We start from the raw sequence: 23280 nt of genomic DNA, 5'->3' as shown, positions 1-23280 counted from the left end.
CGCGTTGATGTACGTCAAGGTCACATTGGTTTATTCATCAAGTCACAGTTCATGAAGGCATACGAATCTGCTATATAATCCCAGTCACGATTTATTAGTAAAATCTCATTACGCCAATAATCTGAAGCTTAATTTAAATTAAAAAAAAAATTTTTTTAGGTTCTGTCCTATTTAGAACAGGAGCAAAGCCAAAAAGGTCAATGTTACAGTACAAAGAAAAAGTATATACCTAATTTAGAAGAAACGCAGGAAAAAAAAACGAGAAGATTGATCTTTCTGCATTATTTATTCACATAAGGTTTAGCAAAAGTTGTATAAAGGTTAATATTAAGTAAAAGTTGTATAAATGTTGAGAAACTTTAGTAAACTTAATATTTTTAGTAAACTTAATATTATGGATTACAAGATCTTAACTTATGCTATATGTTGATTCTTAAATATTCTAAATAGGTTACGCCCAGATACTTTTTTGAAATAATTAAGTTTGCAAAATAATGAATCAGGCTTGATACAATAGTCGAGATTTGATAACTATTAATAGGATCGATTGAGATAATCCTAATAGGAATACCCATTTTGCTTCAGAGATAATATTCACGTTTATCGATATTTGTCTATCGGTATCTTATTAAAAAATATGTAATTAATAATAATAATACTTTTCAATTATTTAAAATACCGATAAACATTGTTAATCGTATATGGAATATTTCTGCGAAGAAGACAGGCAAAACAGGAATATTGTCATTATAGTTTATGAATTTAGTTTATTCATTATGTTACTCTGTAATTTTTTCTTTTCTTTTAGTGGAGAAACTGTCATTAATTAAATTATCCGCTAGAGTTGAGACTCTGGGCGAAATTCAGTCTCGTATACATCTTTCGTTCTTTTTTTTTAAACTCAGTTCTATAAAAGTCTTAAGTGTCTCAAGTTTAAATTTTTTAAACATTGATACAGTAGATTAGCTGCGTCATAAGACTGCATCTCTCTTACGTTAATCTATAATACGACGCGTTAAATTCGTTTGCATACACAACCCACGAAGATGTGATAGATTGCATCTTAAACATTTTGTACCATTACTTTGAGCTTTGTACGAGATAGGAAACTTTGGAAAGTCACAGCAGACGATCTCGTCGACGATTTCTAACAAGAATCGTAAGTAGTTAATAATTATATATTTTACTCCATATAGTTGCTCTAATGCCCATTTCTACCAATGTAGATTAACTTCTAATCTCGGTTTAACTTACTTTCTATCTTTTCTAACTTTTAGAACTAGGAAAAGATGACAGGTAAGTTAAACCAAGATCAAAATTAACCTGCGTTGATAGAAATGGACATTAATCTTTCAAAATGTTTAACTTTTCTGTGGTTATTATAATTATTACTCGTTATTTTTAATCCATCATTATTCTAATTTTTATTGAATATCGTGTCTTATAAATTACCCTCAGTCTTCAGAATCTCACTTCAACGTATATGGAACATTGAATTAACTATTAATACTGTTTTTAACTTTTACTGCAATAGAGATTCGATCTTATAACTATCCTCAGTCTTCAAAATATATGTGATCTAAAGCGAACCTTTCGGAATAGTACATTGTCCGTTAGGGGACGGTTCTACGATCGGAGCCGGACCTGGAGGCGGAACTACGCATTGAGGAATATAGGACTGCGGCCCCAACGTCGAGCTCCATTGTTCTTGCATGTGTGGCGATGGCGGCGGTACAGCGTGATACTGCATCGATTGTGGATACATCATCGGCTGCGAGTACATCAACGATTGACTGTTCGTTGGAGAGTGACCTGACGGGTAAGCTTCGGTCGTGGAATAGTAATGCTGCGGGTACGATGGAGGGGCAGCTCCGGTCTCAACAGCGTCGGCGTGCTGAGATGATAAGTACGGCACGGGTACGTAACTGCCGTTTCCCAAGTAGTACGGGGGACCCCCCGAGTTGCCCTCGTTCGCGTAGTGCGGCGGAATCTCGTGATATTGATATATCGGGCTCGATGTTGTATACTGCGACGGTGCATAACCGTTTGCCGCGCTAGCTACCATGGGCGCTATCTGATGCGACATCGGATCCCAGTGATGCTGCTGCTGCTGCTGCTGCTGCAGCTGCGATTGTTGCATGTGCACATCGTGTCTTCGCGCGTCATACGAATTTACGGAACCATTCGGCGCACCATACTGCTGCTGACCTGGGTATTGCAAGTATGCCGCTGCGCGAGGATTGTGCTGGCGGTTTCGCATCTTATTCACTACAAGAGAAAGTGAGATTTTTTATTATTAATTTTAAAATACACTGTTTTCTCACAGGCTTCACAGATTTCCGTCAAGCTGAGAAAGCTCAAACGGATCTTGAGAAAAAGAAATGTACGTACAATAAAAGAATATATTAGTTATATTAGTCGAGTTTTCATATTCATATTTTACCCTCCAAATTCATTCGTAACGGTTGGATGCACACGTATAAAAATATGTATATGCAATCAATTTAGAACAATTATATATTGTAAAATTATATAGAACAGAGATCATGCCGGTTAAAAATCTCTCAAAGTTTCCGAATAAATATTATCACACATTAAGTTCGATTTAATATTCACTCATTTAAAATCCTTTCAAAACACAAGATAGAGTAATTTAGTAATTAAAAAAATGAAAGAGATCTAAGTTCTTAGTCAAAATCGTAGTCTGCCTAGAAAAAATTCAAGACAGTTGGAAATTCAAAACAAGAGATAATAGAGAAAAAGGAAAGACTATGAGTAGATTATATAAATTAATAAAATAATAATTTAAAAAATAATAAAATAAACAAAAGCAGATATGAGATAATTAAAATTAAAACAACGAACGTTCAAATTTAGAAGTAAAGTAAAATTATGGCTTACCCAAGATAATCTAAACATATAATCAGAAACACACGAAGAACAAGACTGTACCGAAACAAACTAATAACAAGCAAGGTATCTCTTACCACAAAGAACACTATCACCAAACATTAACAGTAATGTCAAAATATAAATAAATATGCTGACATTTAACGGTTATTTATGAGTGAAAAATACATCCTTGATATTCGTATGTGTTATTAGTTAGTCTCTTCTATACCGTCTTGTTCTTTGTTTGCGAGTCCTGCTCATCAGGACCACCTGTTTGTCTAGATAATTTCCAGTAAAAGTTTTAATCATATTTTAATTACTACAATTTTATTTTGAGCGTTTGTTGTTTTAATTATATTATTTATTTGCTCATTTAATTTATATTTTTATGAACTACTAATTAACATAGTTTTATTTTGCTTTTCTTACTATCTCCTGTTCTGAATTTGGGCTTGCTTCTTTTCTCTAGGTGTAATATTTCGATTTTAAGTTTGAACTTTGATATTTCTTTTTTTCTTAAATCTTTGGACTTTATCTCGCGTTATGAGAGACAATAAAAGTGAGTGTTCCTTTAAATTTTAACAATCCCTTTTTAAACTCTATATTCACTCCCTCAAAGTATTGACATATTAAATCTTATTATTATTATTACCTTTAACAGTTCCAGTTTGTTTTCCTTTCTGCTGAATCTGATACGTGGAGTCCTTCCCGTTCAAATTTTTTGGTCCTTGTTTTGACTGTTTTGCATTTTGCACACTATTCATATGCAAAACTTTGGGATTCTCAGCATTGGCACTTGGTCCCTCATTGTATGTTAACGAACAATTTTGCATGTCATTAACAAGACGATCTATTTCCTCTTGCATATATGGGACATCTACAAAATTACAAAAATTATTAAAATAGATCACATTACCAATCTTTTACATGGATTTTTGTGTTATAAATTATTGTTCATACGAGTATTCGATTGTGCGCCTATAGATTGTATGCCTTGACTCGGTCCATACATTATCGGTCCGTAATAAGTTGGATTTAAAGTACGGAAAGTATCCTGTGCGAAGAATTACATTAATATAATGGTTAATGATAAGTTATAATTATACTCTTCCGTCTACTACATACCTCCAAATGCAGCAGATGTAAGTTATAAAATAAATTTGATGAATCTAATAAGAAATGTAAGAGAAAATATATTATTTGCGAACATTGTGATATGCAAGCATAACCATATTTTATATATTATATGTACATACATATATATATGTACATGTCACAGTAAAAGCGTGAAATCAATAAATGTATACATTTATTGATTTTCACGCTTTTACTGTAACATTAAAATTCATAATTATAATTTTGTTCACAATATAATATCGATATCATGATATATATAATGTCATTAAATACATACAATCTATTTGATTAGGATTGTGTTCTCCAGTTATCGGGAAATTTCCTGGCATATATGGATAATAGGGATATGCGTTGCTGTTATCTGGGGCAACATAAGATACATTTGGATTGCTACACATATTTATTTGCGAGTTACCTGCAACTAATATAATAGCAGATCAATATAGATTCCGATATCTTTGCAAAAGAAAAATTAAGACTTGCATATCCAATTGCCAGTATATTAATTTAATTTCAAATATATAAAAAAAATTTATAAATATTTTCAACTGTAATATATGAGATGTTATTTAGAATTACCATTGTAAGGTGAGCAATAACTCTCATTTAATACTTTTGATTTCGATCTTGAATTCTGAAGACTGTTTCCAAAATTATTGGATTTTTCAGTCTTATTTCTTGCAGTATTGTTCACCCTTCTAAATACTGTATCAGGTTTTTTGCGTTCTTCCATTATTTCCTGCGTTACATTGCTCGACACTGTGCACTGTGAATTCTCAAATGTAGTTGCCATAGGTAAGCTATTAGCCTCTTCCTACAAACAAAAGACAAAAAAAGACGCGAAAAGCGTTTTTATAATTTAAATATTTCGAACACAATGTCACAAAATTTTACTTACATTTGTCGCACGATTGGAAGTATTTTCTCTAGAATGATTTTCTGATGTTTGATTTCGGTTTATTTTACTAAAAACCAACACATTTGTAAAGTTTAGTTTTTTTTTATCACAAAAAATGCGAAACAATACTATCTTTTATAAAAGACAGAATGCAGATAATATATGTATATTGATAAATACATACGAAAGTTCATCGCGATGTTCGTCAGAGCCAGTTTTACTAGTTTTGTTGATATCAACATTATCAACCTTATTATTACCATCATTATTGTTATTCATTAATACATTTTTGTTTATATCATTTGGTATTTCTTCTATAGTTATGGCATTTATAGTTATGGTATCTTTTCGCTTTCGCGAGAAAGAATTATATGACTTTTTCCATCGTCGAGCTAATAAAATACAAAATAAAGATCCATTATATGTAAATAAATAACGATAGTAACATCATTTAATAATTTAATAAACTAACTTGAATCTGAAGCAACTGAGTGGTTTTTATTAATCGGTACAAAATTTTTCGGCCTAGTTTTTTTTACTGAAGGTAATGGCTTGAGAGCATCATATGGGACAAATTTTTTCTCTCCCAGATCTTTGATAAAGACTAAAACTGGCTCCTTTTCTGTACTCATTTCCTGTATATAACCGTGAAGCCAAAGAGGCCCTTGCTTTAATTTTTGTTGCTCAATTTTATTATTAGTCTCGCTGGTACCACATTCCGGTAAATTAACGCGCAAATTCTTATTGTTATTTCTATCGCATTGTTCGAGATCGTTTATGCTAATTTCTATTAGACATTTGCCGCCAATTTGAAGCTCATTACTGTTGTATCTGTTCCATCCTGCAGATTTTACCTCTGTGCATACAAACAAATTTTAATTTTAAGTATTTTAGTCTTGCTCGAAAAAGAAGAGTAAAGAAATTCCTATACCTCGTTTCAATTCATGCCATATGTCTAACTCTATATTACGATAATAATCAGGAGCCAGCGCTTTTGCAACTTTATAAGGAATAGGTGGTGCTCCCTTCCAATCGGATTCCGTTTCGTCCGTGTCACTATGTTCATCTTTCACCTTTTTGTATAAATCTTCAATCAATTGCCTACAGAAATATACCTCATTTTTAGAAACAATCTATATTTTTAAATAATTAAAAACTCAAATGTTTAATTTTCGTCAGCAATAAACGTGGCATATATCGAGACTTCATTAAATGACTTACTCCCTAATGTCAAGATTTCCCTTCTGGAAAAATCTGTCATGTCTAAGCGCAGGGGTTCGGTTATGTAGCATTCTATCCGCAACAGTCTTTATGTTAGGTATTTGATACATATACCTATATACAACTTCGTAAACAATAGCTACAAAAAAAAGAAGATAAAAAAGATAACAAAAAATTTTGAAAGACTCGTCTTTAGACGTGACACAGTGCGTATTAATAGAAAATGAAAATGTCTACGTACATTGACAGTACGCGGCTGATTGTACAAAAGCCATCGGATAAACAGGCTCATATTGCTTGGGCTCCGTGTGACAAAGCAGTATAACGCCTTTCTTAAACCCATTATTGGTAACATTTTCGCATATCTGCTTTTCTCCCACGAATATGATTATGTCTCTCTTATACAGCAGAGAAATAGCATGAATTTCGTTCAAGCCTCCCCACTCCGTGAAACACTGCATTTCTTTGAGATAGTAATCAAATGACACGGGTACGGACTACGAAGAGAGAGAAAGAGAAAATAGAAAAGTAAACGCCAATTCTCTTGATACAAAAATGGGCAATCATATAGATACTTACGTCCCTGAACAAGTGTCTCTTTTTCTTCATAAATTCGATGCATTCTTGTCTTACTCGTAGATGATAATGTTGGGTATGATACACTTGTTCGCTGATTGCCCTAAACAAGCAGGTCGGATCTCGGGGAGTAGGTTTCCTGAAATAACCTTCCTTCGCCAGCCATTGGTCCACTGGCTCCTGTATCCGTTTCGACATCTCTCTGTCAACGTTACCATTCAATTTACTACTAAAAATATGTATACCTAGCTGACAAAGCGTAAGACTTTTTTATTATCTCCATATATTACCTTCCTATATTTGTTTTCACAATGTCAGATATTATCAAATATTCTTTTTCTTTGATATACTCTATCCACAGGGTATCCTAATTCAAGTAGCCACCTCTTTTTATTTTCTAAAAAAAAGAATAACAATACAAACGATCAAAAAAAGTAAATTTTGACAAATGGATACCTCGCGAATATAAAGGTTTGAACTAAGCCTTTCTACTTATATTTATAGTAATAAACTTGATTAATAACGTTTAATTTACTTTCTATCAATGTTAATAAAGTAATGTATAATAGCAGTATCTAAGAACATCGATAAATATAATTAGCAGCATCTAAGACCATTGATAAAGAACAACTATTTATATAGGTTTCCATGGTTTATATTAAAATGAGAAATTTATGTTATATAAAATTAAGGAATAGAAAATTGAAAAAAAATTCCTGAACGTCAAAATAAATTACATACGACCATACAGGTTACCTATAAATGTATGTCGTATGCTGCAACATACAAAATACACAACACAAAATTTCGTCGAAACGAAAGTAGACCTCCTGCAGTCTAGAAAACACTGTTTAATACGACTTACATGAACAATTAAGGAAAAAAGATCGTTCTTTTCAAGAAGATTCGGTCTTCAATACACACCAAAGTGTACGCGAGATATGCGGAAATCAATTTCAATTAATCTTTTGGAAAAATTGTATAAGAATAAAACACGGTTATTAGGCGTTATGACGACACAGGGACTGAGGGACTTAAGGGACAACGAGGCATCATGGAAGGAATAACGATGGAAGACGCGGCAAGGTAACAGATAAATTAGACAAGGATCGATTTATAGATAATCGAACTGCAAGACATTTCACGGGAGAATAGATCGTCCGGCCAATTTTCTTCGACCTACGGCGTTTTCGCCGCAGAGATCCAAGGTCGATCGAGAGAAGAGATCTAAAGTTGCGAAGAAAAGTGAAAGAGGAAAAAAACCGTCGCCGTCGGTCCCGCGTGGTATCCATTTTTCGGGAAAGCAGAGACCAGACTTTCTCGCGATACAGCCGAACGAAAGGCTCTCGCGAAGGAAAAGACTCGCGAGGAAACGGGAAGGAAAGGGAGAAATGTTCACCTTGCTCTTCTTCACTCACTCCCTCGGCAGAACGCCCACACGCGGTCCACGAGCCTCACGAAACAACGGCCATTTGACTTTGAAAAACGCAAACGCAGCACACGCCGATACGCGATGTATGATGATGTAGGTCAGGTACCACACCACTTTGTTCTCCTCTTTTTCCCCCTCTAAACCCTCCGCTTGGATTACGTCGCGCCCGTCGCGGGGTTCACCAATTTATGCTACCGTATTCTCGAGCCTGCCCTAATGATTTTCGTATGCGACTTTCTATTTGAAAAGCATTGAATTTCGCATGCGAGTTTCATGAAAACGATTTGAGAATAGGGCCCCTGTTGCGCAAGTATCGCGCGCGCGCGCGATCGACGTTGACGACAATGACGACAATGACGACAATGACGACAATGACGACAATGACGACGTTGACGACGTTGACGTCGTTGACGTCAATCGGATGTCATTTACGATAAAATTCGCTCGCGATGCTTTGGATTCCGCGTTGCTGATGAAGCGAGCGAGATCGCCGAGATAATTGTAGATAATAATGATATTCGCACTTTTACTTACTGCGCGTGTGGCGATCCCGTTCAACACAACAACGTTGACGATCGATGACGATCTCTCTCCTTCGATTTATTGGCGCCGGGCCGGGCAGAACATAAAGATATCTTAGATATCGTCGTCGAATTTAAGTTAAGCGCCGGACATGGTCATCGCCAAGGGAAGTCCCCCATGGAGATCGACAACTCTCGAATCGAAAAGGTCAAGAGACCTTTCTCGATGGTGAACACTGAACAGCGAAGGGTCGAAAGTCAAGAGACACGTCTGATACGTCTGCGTCTGGTCGTGACTCGTGACACGATTGGCCACGTGCCACGTGCCGCCGGTGCCGCTAACCAATCGCACAATTTTCAAGTCGCTTTTCCGACTTCCGCTTCCGGCCGAGCAGGTGAGTAGGCGCCAAATTTCAATTCGACGCTCAACTCTTATCTCATTAATGAGATCGCGATTTTAATTTCCGCAAAGTCTACAAATATTCCAATGCCATTTAATTATGTTAATTAATGTAAATATTAATTCTCTACGGACGTTCCTTTATGGGCTGTTATGGGCTTAAAAATCGCGATATTGTAGATGGATCTAAAAATAAATCTTCATGAAATAAAAAAGATTCTTCTCGACTTTTTGTTAAATTTTTTTACAGTTAATATGTATTTAATCGACACTGATTATTTCTAAAATTTATTGTATTAAGCTATCTGTTCATTACAATCTTGATTTTGCGGATCATTAAATTGTAAATTATTGTAAAAAATCTTAGCAAAAAATTATTATAATCCTAACAGTATCTGTATCTTGCATTTAGTGCTAAATGCAATTATAAATATGTAATACAATTTCCATTGCCTACATGTGCGGACGAAGAAGTTCCTTTACAGCTAATTAATTAAATTTAATTAGGGTCAAAGAAGCAGACGCCGCTTTTGTACAAATTACTTTTTTTTTATTCCTCGTAATAATTTCGTCGAAATGACAATGCGATGTATACGAAATATTAAAAAAGTACAATAGTCCGTTTATACAAAATATGATTTTTACAATACATAAGTATAAGATCGACCACTGTGTGTACGTGTGTACTTCCGCGATGTCTGCTGTAACGCATCAAATGCAATATCACCGACAATTTTGTCTGCTATATCGAAAATAACGAATATACTTGCGCGTGCAGCTTTCTCAGTGTAAAAAAACTACATCCTCCGGCGAGGAGATGACGATCCCGTGCGGTGTTCCGCGATCTGTCGAGTTGGACCCTCGTCCCTGTCTCATAAAACGAATTTCTAACTCGCCACATTTACTAATCTTTTTCTTGCTACAAGTCTTTCTCTCTCTCTCTCTCTCAAGTAGCCGTAATCTCTGTTCGGAAAATGTAATTGTCGCGTGTTCAGCAACAAAACGAGTAGGATGTACCGAGAGAGCAAGTTAGGAAAAACTTACAGCGAGACAAAAGCTATGTTTAGGTCTGCTCTTATTCTTGTCATCTTGTCATTGCCTAATCGTTGCCGAATTGTTTCTCGAGGCGGTTTGGTACCGAGGACAAGCAGCAGCGGTATCGTCATCGGCTGCCTGATTCAAACGTTGGACGTTTTCGATCAAGAGTTTTCCGACCTCGCCAAAAGGAGAATGCCGGAAAACGGCGATTATAGGATAAGTATAATCATAGCATTACGATTAACACAGTGCTTCGCATTCGCGCCTTTTTTCCTTGGCAATATGAATAATTGTTATAAAATGTCACGGATATAGAAAATGGAAGAAGCGACGAGTCGCGCCGTCCCCGTTCCTTTCCTTCGTTTTCGTGTGGCAGCTTTTCTAAGCGGCTATCTTCTCGGCGTCGATCGCTGAAACGATATTGCCTCGGTAAACGATGTGCCATCTCAAAACGGATACAAAAACAAATTGAGAATATACAGCGTACGAACCTTCTTTGGTGGGTAGAGGATTTTTCTCGAGGGTTTCCGCATGCTTCAACTTCGCTGGATTGAAATTCTCGATACCAGAGATCAGCTGTTGCTTCCCCTTTTCTTGTTGGATCGCTGCATAGAGAATAAAATGTCATTAGTTTATAATAATTATAATTTAATAAGATATTATTTGTAACAAGTTATTGCTTTGTTTATTATTCCGTAATGTGACTGTAACACGAACAGTAAAAAAAAACAATAGAATAGAAAGATTGTCCACTATTTTAAAATCAATCTTCGAATCGAAGACTAAAAATTTAGAATGTCATAAAATAATTTTTTATTGGCTTTTAATTCACCTAGTGATTCACGGAGTTGGACTATACTGTACATAAGTCAATTTAAAAACCTGACTTATATATCGTACCATCTTTATCGGGTAATGGGTTCTTCTCCTGCGTCTCGGTGTGCTTCAGACTTGCGGTGTCAAACTTCTCAATACCGGCGATCAATGTTTGCTGAGTCTTCTCCGCGGCAACGTCTAAAAGGAGGCAAATCATATTTCAGAAATAGCAATGAATAATTACATGCAGAATCACGACTCAGGAATAGAGTGTTTCATTTAGCTGGCTACAGGATTTGCTATATCCAGCTAGTAACGTAGCTCGAACGGATCTCAGTGAAGGATAAATTCAAAAACTGTTTACACGATTTATGATCGCCGCATGATCGACGGACAGCGCGATCAATCAATGATTGGTACCGTTTGTCGTCCTTCCTTTATAAGGAACTTGCTATTAATACCTCGTGCATTCAGATAAAGTCTACGTATTTTTATGAGACGAAATTACGCGTTACACTTAAGCTCGAGTTAAAATAATGAGAAACTAAAGTTTCCTTAATAATTCTTAATTACAAAATTAATGTATTCGATTTATATTTATATTTTAACAAGTTCCTTTTTGGATTTATCTTCCTGAATATCAGATTAACTTCTTGCTACAGTATATATAAGAATCTGATTTTAATTTTAAGATTTTATGATTTTATTTTAATCCACATTAGAAATTAAGTCGTGAGAAGCCTTGTGTTTTGAATAGTTTATAACTCGACTTTTCAGTTGGGAAAGTATCGATTGCTTATTCCTTGCATCAAGGAATCCATATAAAATAAAGGGAGGCAAATCTAAGAAGACCTGTATAAATATTGCACAAAAGTTACTTTTTAAATTTTGTTCTTTTTTCTTGTAAGATTGTGCAGCAAGAAGTTAACCAAAAGGACAAGCAGTAGTATGATCCCAAAATGCTATCAAAGCCACCAGTAAAATTTTCCTCTTCATTGTAGAATTATACTAAGATAAAGCTTTGCAGGCGAGAGATTGTTCCCTGAAAAGCAGAAGCGATAGTTGATTTCGGATTTTTGCTGCCACCATGAAAAAGGAGATACTCGTCGCAGAACTGGAGAATGAGGTTCCAGAAATTTCTCCAATTTTTAATGAGCAATACCTTTGGCGTTAGGCAACACAATCTTCTCTTTCGTGTCGGCATGCTTCAACTGATCTGCCTTAAAGGTTTCCACGTCATGTATCAACTCAGAATGTTGCCGCTCCTGCCGCACGTCTATGTCAGCAATTCACACATTTTTATTGCAGCTGCTATTGTTTTTATTGGGATACCGCACTGGTAAGCTTTGCGCTTAAATCGTTTCTCTTAATTTAATATTTTGCGAGCAAACTTAATATTTTTACACCCTGCATTTAACACTAAATACATTTAGTTCTACTAATCTACTTTAATAAAATTAAATAAAGATAATAAATTTTTAAATCATTTAAATCAGAATAAAAAAATATCATTACATATTAATCATATAGATACCAATTAATCAAATATATTAGTGAAATAGAATGCAAAAAATATATAATTGTTAAATTTTAAATATGTTACGAATAAAACATATAAGTGAGATAATTCAGTTCAATGTAAATTAACTTTAAACAAAAATTGAGATATATTCTTGCAATTTATGTACCTTCGGCGGAGGGTAAAACGTTCTTTTCGGCGGTAGCGGCTTTCTTCATACAGCCATGATTGAAACCTTCTAATTCGCTTTTCAGATCTAGTGCTACTTTGGGCAGGTCCTTCAACGACGGACTCGACATGATTCAGCCTTGTACTTCTTAATCTGTAAAAAGAGACGAGTGTAGGATCAATCATCTTTGCTTGATAGATACATTTTTAAAGATCAAAGTTTGTAATTCCAATCAAAAAATTGCCAACTTTTCTAATGTTTAAACGGCTATTTTATTGATTCATTCAAGCTAACAATAGTCTGGTATATAATGTATTTTACATAGATATGCAATGTACGATAATTTTATTACTTGAAGATTCTTGAAGGATTTGAGATTACTGAACTGTTAAAAAAATGTCAATGTGTAAATAATCGTACGTTATAATCTGAAGTACGTTGTTGATTAGTACGCAATCAGTACGCAACACATATCCCGAATATGTGATCGTCCGTTTTCTTTTTCTTTTAAAGTACATTTAACAACGCGAAACATAAGAAAATAATACAAATTTGTTTTTCCAAAGTAATATTTTCTTAAGTTTTCGTTTATATACGTTTATATTCAACGAACGGTACATATAATATATGATACTAATGTAAAAGGTGTCCGTGCAAGGTGTACGGGCACCTGCTCGTAACGTAATCGATTTAACTTCCTGGAAGATAGCGGAACACGAACGATATCGCACGTGTTATTAAGTGCGAGAACCATTTCCACGTAAGGTGCACAAAGAGCATTGCTCAACAAATATGAGTGTATCAGCGAGAGACGGTACCGTGCAGTTTCCAATTGTTAGCGCGAACGTGTCGTTTCTTTTGTTAAACCGCACCAACAATCCGCGAGCTGACAACAGCGGCTGCTATTGAATGCCAACGAGGCTGAAGCCGAGAATGAAGCTATCGACAACGACGTCGGAATTGCACGTCGTATCGTCACGATACACCGCAAATACAGCAAAAATACGACTTCCCTCGTCGATATATTCGCCGAACGCAACTAAGATTTCGCAGACTCGACACTTTAGAAGTTTCCTCTTTTTAAATTCAGAAGATCCCAACCAAGGTATAATATAGCACAAAATTTCTTTTATTTTGCTCGGATATCCTGCTATTTTGTTGTTTATAACAGTAAAAACGTCCGGTACTGTTAACTTAGAAATAAGAAATTTCATAAAATAAAATTTAAGACCGTTACATAATAAATTGAGAAAAAAATAAATAAAAAGTTGTAGATGTAGAAAATTATTACATGAGAAATCTGATTTATCTGCGAACTCACGCGACTCTCGAGCAGAGAATTTATGTATCACGCGACGGAAACAGCGGTGGTTCGTTGCTTCCGGTCTCCGTTTCCTTCTAGTATATTTCCTTGTCACACTTCCTTCGTAAGCACAGCAACAACTGCGTCAGCGTAAAATATTATCGATACGAAGTCACAAAATTATCAAAGTAAAAGAAATACATCTCAGATAAGATGTAAACATGAGATATGTGAAAATTAAATGGTTAACTTATGATTGCAGATGATAACGCGATCATTACATAGCGATGTTTAATGTATAATGCTTTAAATAATAAAATCTGACAATTTCTGTGCATTCGCGTTGAATATTCCCAATCTTTTACTTCACGCTTCGCATTGAAAGATATTACTACGCTACAGTTGATTTCATCCGCCCGTCATTCATCATTTACGATAACGACGCACATTACATGACCAAGAAGAACATTGATAAATACTGCGTTCTTTCGCCTTTTTCCTCCAAAGAACACGACTATATCTTCGTGACCAACCATACATTACATTACAAAGTTAAATTACAGCTGTGCATACAGATTTATCATGGAATGTATCACATACATTTACGTCAAAAACCAAACAAGTTTTTTTTTTTAAAGAAAATGAAACGAGTCTGAAAAATATTTCTCAAAATTATTGCTTTAAATGGCAAATGATACTTTCGGAAGAAAGAAAACGTCCTGCAACCACCGAGTCAGACGTTGCTCCGCCAATAATTGATAGTTGTGGCACGAAATCAACGTCGCAGCGTCGTCTGGCTGTGTACACGCGCCTCTATATCAACATATATAGATACTTATATATATTGAATCCAGTACTGGCGACGCATTTACGTGCTAAACTGTCAATGACTCATTCGTCGGATGCCCCCTTTGCCCACCCCCTTTCACCAAACTGGCTTCTCAGCAACGTTCGCGATTGTGCGCATTCAGGCAGACTTAAAACTTTACATGAGTCAACGTGAAAAAATGTAAGAAAAGAACGCAATACTAATTACGCTTACGTAGGCGATCGGTATCGATCTGCATTTAACTCCCACGTGCTTTTTTCCTAATCGTGTTGTGTTCTGCAATTTATGACATTTGATTGCAAATCAATCTTTTTTTTTCTCTTTATGCGTCTATATTGCACGCGCAACGATTGCATTTCCTGTGCATCTGGAAATAAATTAGATTAATATTCCAGTATATTCAGTATATTAATTATATTATCTCATATAATAAATTATATTAATTGTATCGTTCACATGCGAAAGAAAATTACTATTACCTACGTTAATTAAAATATATATTTCTCTTTATCGTATAGCACGTTATTTGTACCGTATGAGAGCTTGTAGAAAAACCAATGGCGATAACATCGAATTCGCCCATGTGCGAATAAACTTGCGGGTTCAAAAGAGACGCGGAGAGTAAGAAAAGGTCTGCATTCCACGTGGGTGAAGTCACGGGGACGTCGGATATTACTAACCACATTATCGGTACACACGGCGTGATTGTGCAACATCTTCGACGACAGTGCAAGGTCATCAATTTTGTCCGACTTTTTTTTCTACGATGCTTTTCAAATGTGACGATTCTGGGCGGAAGAACAATCTTGCAAAACGAACGGCTGAAAAGATAAACGGATATTGCGCGGATGATAAATCCATCGGAGATTCGTGAAAGACACTTGAATCTCCAGTAGCGCTCTATTTTTTCAGAGCTGCAATATTTTAGGCTCAATTATAATAGAATGTTGAGCATGTAAAAGTACAGAAAAAAAGCTGATAAAAAAAACAAACCGGTCTCTCGAGTCGCTCGTCGAGTCTGAGTTTTGGGTCCGGGACGATACGTTCCTGGGATCGCGAGAGAGGGCTTTCGAGAGATACGTTCAAACGGTGGGTCAGCATCGACAAGGCTGTGTATAGGTCCTTATATGGTAGCCAGTCGTATATGTCTGTATATAGGGAGAGCTCGAAAAAGAGGCCGAATACGCAACAGAGAAGCAGCGGGAACTCCAACTCACACATACCCTTTGCGTATCCGCTTTGCTAAATTCTTTTCTTTTTTTTCATTCTTTTCGTACGCCTGTGTGGGCGTACGAAGCACGAGTACGTGTGTGCACAAGCTCATGTGCAACAAGGCTGCATGTAACGGTAAGAGACGAGGACGAGATCTCGATTGTCCGCAACCAAGACGGAGCACAGATAAAACAGTATAATTTTCTTCTTACGCAGCAGATTATGAGATGTTTCGCGAATCTATCGCAACAAATTAAATCACTAACTTTGACAAAAAAAAAAAAAACAAAGAAGATTGCAAAGAATTTTTCATTCAATAACGCATATAAAAATATATTTTCGTCCTTTAGTTGCCGAATAATTTACTCAGAGGCATGTTCTACATCACGGCCGCCACGCGATAAATAATCCATAATTGATAAAAATCGATACAGATTCGACGTAATGCGATTTAATATCGTTTCTTAATAAAATACCTTTGTTACACGTTACTAATTAGTTTTAATCGCGAGTATCGCTTGCGCTCGTCGCGCGTTTAAGAGCGGCAAGAAAATTACGAGCGCTTTAAGGCCGACAAGAAACGCCGTAACGCAACGACCGTTAGTTCCATTTAATTGAACATCCATAGATCCTAGCCGAGCCGTGGCAAACAACAAGACGGGGTAAGCTTCTTATTGGTTATTATGCAAACTGCAAACGGTGGAATTTAATGAGGCGAGCCGACGCGAGACGACGCTCGCACAGTGAAACTTGGATAAATCTTGGCTCGATCTTCTCGAGTGGACTCGCGAGGTGAAAAGCGAGCCTCTCCGCGAGAAGTTAACGAGAAACTAGGTTGCCAATGCGGTCGAGATGCGCCGGCAGAAACCGACGGTAGAGTCATCGAGATAGATTAGGCATCCAGGTTGATATTTCATACGAGTGTGTCGTAAGAGTGCCCGAGGCACGATTTCTAGTACTTGATTTTCAAACGAGGAAAGTATGGCTCTAGGTCGTGCATCCCCATTAATGCGCGCGGCCTGTAAACATTTTCCAAACATTAGAAACTGGCGTCTAAAAAACTAGCGTCTATTCACGCTTCAGAAACTTAACGATTTAGTTAAGTATATCAAAAAGTTTTACTGGTACAAGTTTACTTAACGTTTTTGAATTGTTAACTGAGGGACAAGTGTTTACAGCTTACCTCGCAACAGGTTTAAGAATCAGGATTAATATTTCAGGATTATATCATAGACTCTGGAGTAGGAAATAGCAAGTGGCTAAGCCAAGCGTGTCTAAGACGCCCCGACACCGTGTTCAGCCCGAAATTCGTCTAAAGCCTTGCAAATCGGCCGTCAAGTCCAGGGGACTCCTCACTCCTCCGCGAGGACGCATTGTCGTAGGCACACGATTCGCGGAACGAGATCCTACGGTCGCTGGCTAACGAGTCCGCGCTGGCTGCCAATTAACTTGGGCAATCGCGTTTAATGGTGGGCCTTCTGGTACCGGCTCTCTTTCCTCGTCTCTTTCGCGCCACGCGTCCACACGTGCAACGGCGTACACGGGCCTGTATCGATCGGCGGTGTAGGCTGCTCCGGAGAGCGGCGAGGCACCTACGCGCGTATACAATGCCCACGTGAAACCGCCGGCTGCATTTGTATCTGTATAGCTAGAGAAACGCTTTACCGAGCGACGGCGACTGTTGAGCAACCGCGATTCTCTTTCTCTCCCCTTTTTCTCTCTCTCTCCAGCTCTCTTCCGTGCGACCGTGACGGCTAACGAACCCTGGACGCGCGTATCGTATCGAGCGGTGGCGCGTACATGCCCCAGGGACGTATATAGGCGCGAGGCTGTATTATATAAATATTGTCCGAATCACGAACGTCCCGATGTCGAGTGCTCCAGCACGAACAAGACGGTTTCCGAGTTACGAGCGACCAGGCGGAGTTCCTAGGTCTCCCAAGCTGAAACACTTGCCAGGACAGATTGAAAAACCATGTTATAGAACGACCGATTACGCGCGTGACACGCTTGCTTGGAATTTCATAGCTCAACGGGATCCTCGAGTCCCACGAAACCGTTTCACAATCGGGCTAAAACTGAGAGTCCTGGCAACACGTTAACGAGAGATGCGAAATCTATCTGTGGCAATTAAACAAGAAAGATTAGAATGAGAAAGAATCAAAAGTAATCGTGAATTCGTTGTTCCTTCGTCGGCAATATTAGAATTTATACGCATGAGTCATTGTTCGCACGAGTCTGAAAAGGATAACGGTTTATTAATCGAGATGTCCAATAAAAGTATCGATATGAATCTCTCGGTCCTCTCGGTCAATACTGCCAATAGACACACACGTCGCGTAATGCGTGTAACTTCAGCCGTCGAGAAGTCGAGGCATCCCTGGCGCCTGAACGTATGCACCAAGTGTCACTTAAGCGCCAACTTGGCTCAAGAAAGTACGCCGCCGTACGGCACCGTGCGCGAAACCACGATTTAGAAGGAGGCTCGTTAACTCGCGCCGCAGCTTCCTCGGCACGTTCATTACCGGCGTTTATGCGGAGTCAATTAAAACCTTCCTCGATCAAGTTAGTTGTTTGCTAATGTATACTCGGAAACCCATCCTCCGCGGAAGTAACAGAACCTCCAAAGTATTTCAACATGGGGAATCGCACACGAACCTCTCGGAAGCCAAGCTTGTAAATTACTTATATTTTAGTGCCAGAGTATTAATTGATTACAACTTTGTCGATATTCTCTACTTTCTCTTTCAGGGTCGATATCAGTTTAACTTCTAAAACGCTCATACATCCCGACGCAACATACTACTATTCACGTAGAGCGATACATTCCCAGGAGCGCCGCTTAATCAGATCTGATTCGATGATCGCCGGAAGGCGAGTCTTCCGCTTTCCGATAGCGCAACGGCCGAACGGCGCGGCGGCGTGCTAATATTGACATGTACACACACGTGCGGCCTTGTATTCGCGACGCATGAATGGGTAGGGCGCATACGCAGCATGCACGTACACACACATACGTGGATGCAACGACGGGGGAGGCAGCGCCGAGCGCCGAGGTTGCGCCAGGGGAGCGGCCGGCGACGGCGGCGGTGGCGGCGGCGGTGGCTGCCGCGGCAGACGGTTTCATCGATTGGCATTGCCGGCATCGTCCGGAGGAGAGTGTGAGCGGGGTCCGTGAACTCTGCGCCGACGGCGCATCCCGGTTTTCATGGTCATGGGTAAGAGGGCGGTTTCCCTCGACGGAGGGAGGCCGAGAGTCGCGTCCTTCGCTTCGCGCGACTCGCGATCAGGGATGATTGCCGTAATAGTATCACTGATATCGTTATTCTCGTCATTCCTTCTCTCCCCTCTGAAGCCTCACATTCAAATCGAACGAAATGTTTTAGCGTTCTAGTCGGAAACACGCATTCAATACGAATTTGAATTTCAATGCCGAGCTGAAATGATGTTCCATTCACGGTTCTGATGTTATAATACGCTTTCTATCCGTTTAATTACGAATGGACACGAAATGAACTGAAGGAGAAATAAGGCCGTCACTATCCGTATGCGAGTCCCGTAACTCTCAGGAAAACGAAGGTATTGTCCGGCTGACGTGGCGAGATGTAATAGAATATCTTGGGTCTTGGGTGTATGACGGGTGGGCTCGCGAGACAGAAACGGTCTCGCGATCTGGGAGACGCTAATCGCGAGCAAGCCGAGCCGGGTAAATGCAATTGTCGAGCATGGAAGCGCACGATTCGCGACGGCGGAGTTGCGCTTATACAGAAGCCTAGGTCTCCTCGTTCACCTTGAAACGCTCGGGACATGATAAAATGCAAATGCAACGCCCGACACAGCGTTTCTCCCTTAGGAAAACGCAAAACGTGGGGAAATTGCCATAATCGAATTCGATGCTATGACAAATAAAGAGTAAATCCGTAATTTCTAACTGCGAGTTTTCTTGAAATTAAGAAAATGTGACATATTAAACGTGAGGATTATATGATTGAAAATTGCAATGTATCTAATATCTACTAATAGTAAAGTTAAAATAAAGTAATTAATGTTTAACTATATTTCCAGAAATTATTCTATGAGCGTAAAAGGTCAGCGCCGAATGTGCGATGCATAAGCACAGAAAACGAGTACTGGACATTACTGGACCGACGACGACGACAACGATGAGAGGAAGACGCATATGCACGCTCCGCGTGCGTTGTATGCATCTGTCAAAACCACGCCCTTATCCCCCATCCTGTTGCCTCGCGCTATTCGCCTGTATACGAAGGAAGAGCAAGGAAGTTATCCGACAGGCTTTCCACGATTGAAACAATCTGCCTCCCTTCGAGAGAGCGATCGAATTTAATTACCATTAGCAGCTCTAATTCAACATGTTCAAAACTAAATTACATTTTGGAAATAATTCTTTGAACAAATAGGAATATACGGCGAAATGCAAAAAATGACAGTAAAGATAACACACGATAAAGAAAAATATCAAGACGTGTACTATGATAACATATATGAAGCGAATGAAACAGGGAGCGATTGATGAATAAGTTTTAATAAGCTGTGTAATTTTACTTACAATTAGACACATTTGCGTTTCCATAAACATACATTTGGAAAGTAGTATCCTTAGAATTAATCCTGATCGCTCTTTCGGAGCGTTTCAAATTGGTCCGATCAAAAACGCTACGAATTCGTACGATACAGTCCACTAATTAATTCGGGCTCATTAATTCACGTTCGTTAATCTTATCCTTATGCATATGTATAATTGCAGCGAGATATAATACGGTACGTATAAGGTATCACCCAAGTAACAAGTATATATAAAAAATCCTTGTCGGTGAGCGACAAAAGGTCTAGTTCCCACGTTTTAATAATAGGCATTTTATGGCGTTGTAATTTTAGGGAAATATACGGTAATGGGTATCGTAATGATATAAAGCAGTTACGATGGAACGATCATTATTATAACGGTAAATCACTCATTCCCGGTTCGTCCGATTCTCCGTCATATTCCACGAAGAACATTATTAATCCGTGATGCCATCGTTCAATTATGTGGAGACGAAGGAATAAAAATCATTCTTTTCTCCTAGAAAGTAAGACGCCTTTCGACCACACCCCGGGTCCATTTTCGATCGTGTCGAAAGACCGATCGATATCTCGGTGCTCGGTGGCCCGGCCGATGGAGACACGTAATTTCGTGGTATGCAATTTATTATACATTATAGATTATAGTCATGAGAAATCCATCCTACAATGTTCCTATCATCGCCGTATATACATAATAAAGGTCTCACATTTGTCTCTGTATCTATAGAGCGACAATGAAGAAATTTAACTTCCCACGCTGCAGACAAAATGGAATTGACGCCGAAATCTCGCCTTTCGATTATCGTGAACAAACATAAACGGCTCAATGCTGCGTGTTTATATCGAAGCGTGAGCTCGATGATAATTGTAACGAAGTCTGTGGGCGCTGTTACGAAGGACACACCGTTACCGAGATAAGTTAACACGCGTGTTAAAGCTATATCAAACGAGAATCGTATGCCGAGGAATCGTGATAACGCCGACTTATAAGGCGGTCGCAACCATCGTCTCACAAGAACGAAACCTTATTTCCAGGCCACTATCTTTGGACGAACTTTGGACAAAGATCACTCGTTAGCTTCACCAATTCGGGACTCTCTCAGCTGGGATACTTCGCAAGTGAAGAACCGAACGAATTACGCCGTCCTACGCGAAAGAAAGCACCATTGAACACAAAGTATCACGGCTCGACCGTAGAGATTCTCACGGCAGTGTCTGGGGTCAATCCTTTTTCACTTCCGCAAATTAATATGTGAAAAAAAAAAACAAGAGGCGATGAAAGGAGGAAGAAGACGCTCGCTGTCCGTGAATCTCTTTGGAAAGCCGGGCGAGTAACTTCTTTAAAAATACACAGGAATCGAGGAGATGTTCGAAATCGTCTTTGGAGGATGTTTAGAGTTTACTGTTCGGGCCGATTCATTCGGAGGGCTCGCCTTTAATCCGCCATTGGACGCACATCGCTGTGGGGAAACCGTGGCAAAGGGTGCACTGACCTGTCAGTTGACGCGTGCGAGTTTCTAGGGCGCAGGCAGGCGCGTACACTGTCGAACAGCAGGCGAACGTTGCTCAAAGGCAGGAACGAGACGGTACACGGTACACTGACTGACCGGTTAGCGCTTCTGCGGCACGTAACACCAGGTAACAGCGTCGAGCAGCGCCCATCATTCATCCCCCTCTACCCGAGGTCTCCCTCCTCAGGGCGACAGGCCCCTCTCGCCAGGATCGGCGCAGAAAAGGATTCGATGGAGTATCCGTAGAGCCTCTGACAATGCCGGTGACACGCTCTGAAATAATTGGATAGTTTATAGTTAATAACGTAAATAATTAATTATAATAGAGCATCACACAAAGGGAAATCTTTTAGTTTAGTTTTATTAATTTTATTATATGTATTCGCAATAAACAAGAAATGAAACAAGTTGAACGGTACTCGTATATACTCAGTAATTTACTAATTTAGAATTAACTTTTCTATGTACAGCAAGAGAACAATACTACAGAAATATATTTGTTATAAATCATATGTCGTTTCTTTTGCAACACAACACAAGTACAGCATCTGGGTCTTGCGAGTGCACATTTCGTTCCTGGATTGGGATCCCACCGCTCTCGAATGAGGACCAATCGACGCTTAGCTGCTACCTCCCCAATCGCGCCAATTAATCGCGTCCCCCTTTCCTACGAGTTTCTTCCGATCGTCTCCTTGACCGTCATGCGGAGGGGTAACTGACTCACCCTCAGCGACGACCGGGAATTCACGTTCGACGCACCGCCGGCGCCGCAAATCTGACATTGAACGACGGCGCGACCTCTTCCCCCTTCTTTCGGCGACGATTTTTTTTACGTTGCCGTGCCGTTCGTCTTATGTCCTTTCCCTTGTTTTTCTCTCTCCTTCTTCAGCTGAACAATCCGTTTCGCGATAATCTATTCCCGCCGCGTTAGGGAGGGGGTGAAAGGGAACAGAAGACGAAAATATCGGGGGTTGACACACGTCAGTGAGTCATCAGTTTCCTGCGCACATGCGGGCCCATCTGCGCGTCATATGTTCGTCCGTCTACGTTAGGTTTAGCTGAGAACCCGAAATAATTGAGTAAAAACCGATACAATTTCGTAGTTTTTTTTTTCCAGATACGGTATAACAGCAGTTATACGATAATTTTTACGTTAGTTTGAAGCAAGTCAAACTGAATTAAATTTTTTGAAATTACAATGGTCGAACGGAATGTTAAT

The 23280-nt window shown here is 38.8% G+C and overlaps 2 protein-coding genes and 2 long non-coding RNA genes across 12 annotated transcripts; 2 read left to right on the top strand and 2 right to left on the bottom strand.

The window, feature by feature from the left end:
- Nucleotides 1-267: 267 nt before the first annotated feature.
- On the bottom strand, nucleotides 268-8960 carry LOC139811671 (uncharacterized). Of its 2 annotated transcripts, none has more exons than XM_071775996.1 (15): nucleotides 8124-8960; nucleotides 7015-7121; nucleotides 6728-6926; nucleotides 6390-6645; nucleotides 6149-6287; nucleotides 5859-6028; nucleotides 5400-5783; nucleotides 5112-5319; nucleotides 4928-4994; nucleotides 4609-4843; nucleotides 4307-4450; nucleotides 4018-4061; nucleotides 3853-3946; nucleotides 3545-3769; nucleotides 268-2268 (listed from the first exon to the last, which is right to left on the bottom strand). In XM_071775996.1, the coding sequence occupies exons 3-15, from the start codon at nucleotides 6920-6922 to the stop codon at nucleotides 1580-1582; spliced, it is 2850 nt and encodes a 949-aa protein (XP_071632097.1). In that variant the 5' UTR covers nucleotides 6923-6926; nucleotides 7015-7121; nucleotides 8124-8960; the 3' UTR covers nucleotides 268-1579. The 2 variants fall into 2 exon arrangements, with proteins under 2 accessions (XP_071632097.1, XP_071632096.1); XM_071775995.1 differs by having other exon boundaries at nucleotides 8691-8960.
- On the top strand, nucleotides 1777-2412 carry LOC139811680 (uncharacterized). Its single transcript, XR_011731704.1, has 2 exons — nucleotides 1777-1917; nucleotides 2059-2412. It is a non-coding gene; the product is annotated as an uncharacterized lncRNA (long non-coding RNA).
- A 645-nt stretch (nucleotides 8961-9605) lies between the features above and the next one.
- Cib (thymosin beta cib) lies at nucleotides 9606-23273 on the bottom strand. 6 transcript variants are annotated; one of them, XM_071776016.1, is made up of 9 exons: nucleotides 22044-23273; nucleotides 15284-15572; nucleotides 14965-15118; nucleotides 13941-14062; nucleotides 12620-12772; nucleotides 12094-12207; nucleotides 11016-11129; nucleotides 10607-10720; nucleotides 9606-10525 (listed from the first exon to the last, which is right to left on the bottom strand). In XM_071776016.1, exons 5-9 carry the CDS (start codon nucleotides 12747-12749, stop codon nucleotides 10497-10499), a joined length of 501 nt encoding a protein of 166 aa, XP_071632117.1. In that variant the 5' UTR covers nucleotides 12750-12772; nucleotides 13941-14062; nucleotides 14965-15118; nucleotides 15284-15572; nucleotides 22044-23273; the 3' UTR covers nucleotides 9606-10496. The 6 variants fall into 6 exon arrangements, with proteins under 6 accessions (XP_071632117.1, XP_071632118.1, XP_071632116.1 ...); XM_071776017.1 differs by lacking the exon at nucleotides 13941-14062; XM_071776015.1 differs by lacking the exons at nucleotides 13941-14062; nucleotides 14965-15118; nucleotides 15284-15572 and having other exon boundaries at nucleotides 22044-23224.
- On the top strand, nucleotides 13595-21819 carry LOC139811678 (uncharacterized). Of its 3 annotated transcripts, XR_011731701.1 has the most exons (5): nucleotides 18945-19181; nucleotides 19350-19542; nucleotides 20029-20930; nucleotides 21054-21163; nucleotides 21278-21819. It is a non-coding gene; the product is annotated as an uncharacterized lncRNA (long non-coding RNA). The 3 variants fall into 3 exon arrangements; XR_011731703.1 differs by lacking the exons at nucleotides 18945-19181; nucleotides 19350-19542 and adding an exon at nucleotides 13595-13724; XR_011731702.1 differs by lacking the exons at nucleotides 18945-19181; nucleotides 19350-19542 and adding an exon at nucleotides 19787-19936.
- Nucleotides 23274-23280: the final 7 nt, after the last annotated feature.

This window comes from Temnothorax longispinosus, chromosome 4 (assembly GCF_030848805.1).
Source record: "Temnothorax longispinosus isolate EJ_2023e chromosome 4, Tlon_JGU_v1, whole genome shotgun sequence".
NCBI lineage: Eukaryota > Metazoa > Arthropoda > Insecta > Hymenoptera > Formicidae > Temnothorax > Temnothorax longispinosus.
Note: the sequence above shows the minus strand (reverse complement) of the source record. Positions and strands in the feature narration are given on the sequence as shown.

Coding starts and splice junctions, on each gene's coding strand:
- LOC139811671 (XM_071775996.1), bottom strand. CDS start 6,922: ATGTCGAAACGGATACAGGAGCCAGTGGACCAATGGCTGGCGAAGGAA. Junction 5,320..5,399: donor CTCAGTTGCTTCAGATTCAA/GTTAGTTTATTA, acceptor GTATTTTATTAG/CTCGACGATGGAAAAAGTCA. Junction 2,269..3,544: donor ACAAACTGGAACTGTTAAAG/GTAATAATAATA, acceptor TTTCTCTTGTAG/TGAATAAGATGCGAAACCGC.
- Cib (XM_071776016.1), bottom strand. CDS start 12,749: ATGTCGAGTCCGTCGTTGAAGGACCTGCCCAAAGTAGCACTAGATCTG. Junction 12,208..12,619: donor CGTTTTACCCTCCGCCGAAG/GTACATAAATTG, acceptor TTGCTGACATAG/ACGTGCGGCAGGAGCGGCAA. Junction 10,721..11,015: donor CCCATTACCCGATAAAGATG/GTACGATATATA, acceptor TTCTCTATGCAG/CGATCCAACAAGAAAAGGGG.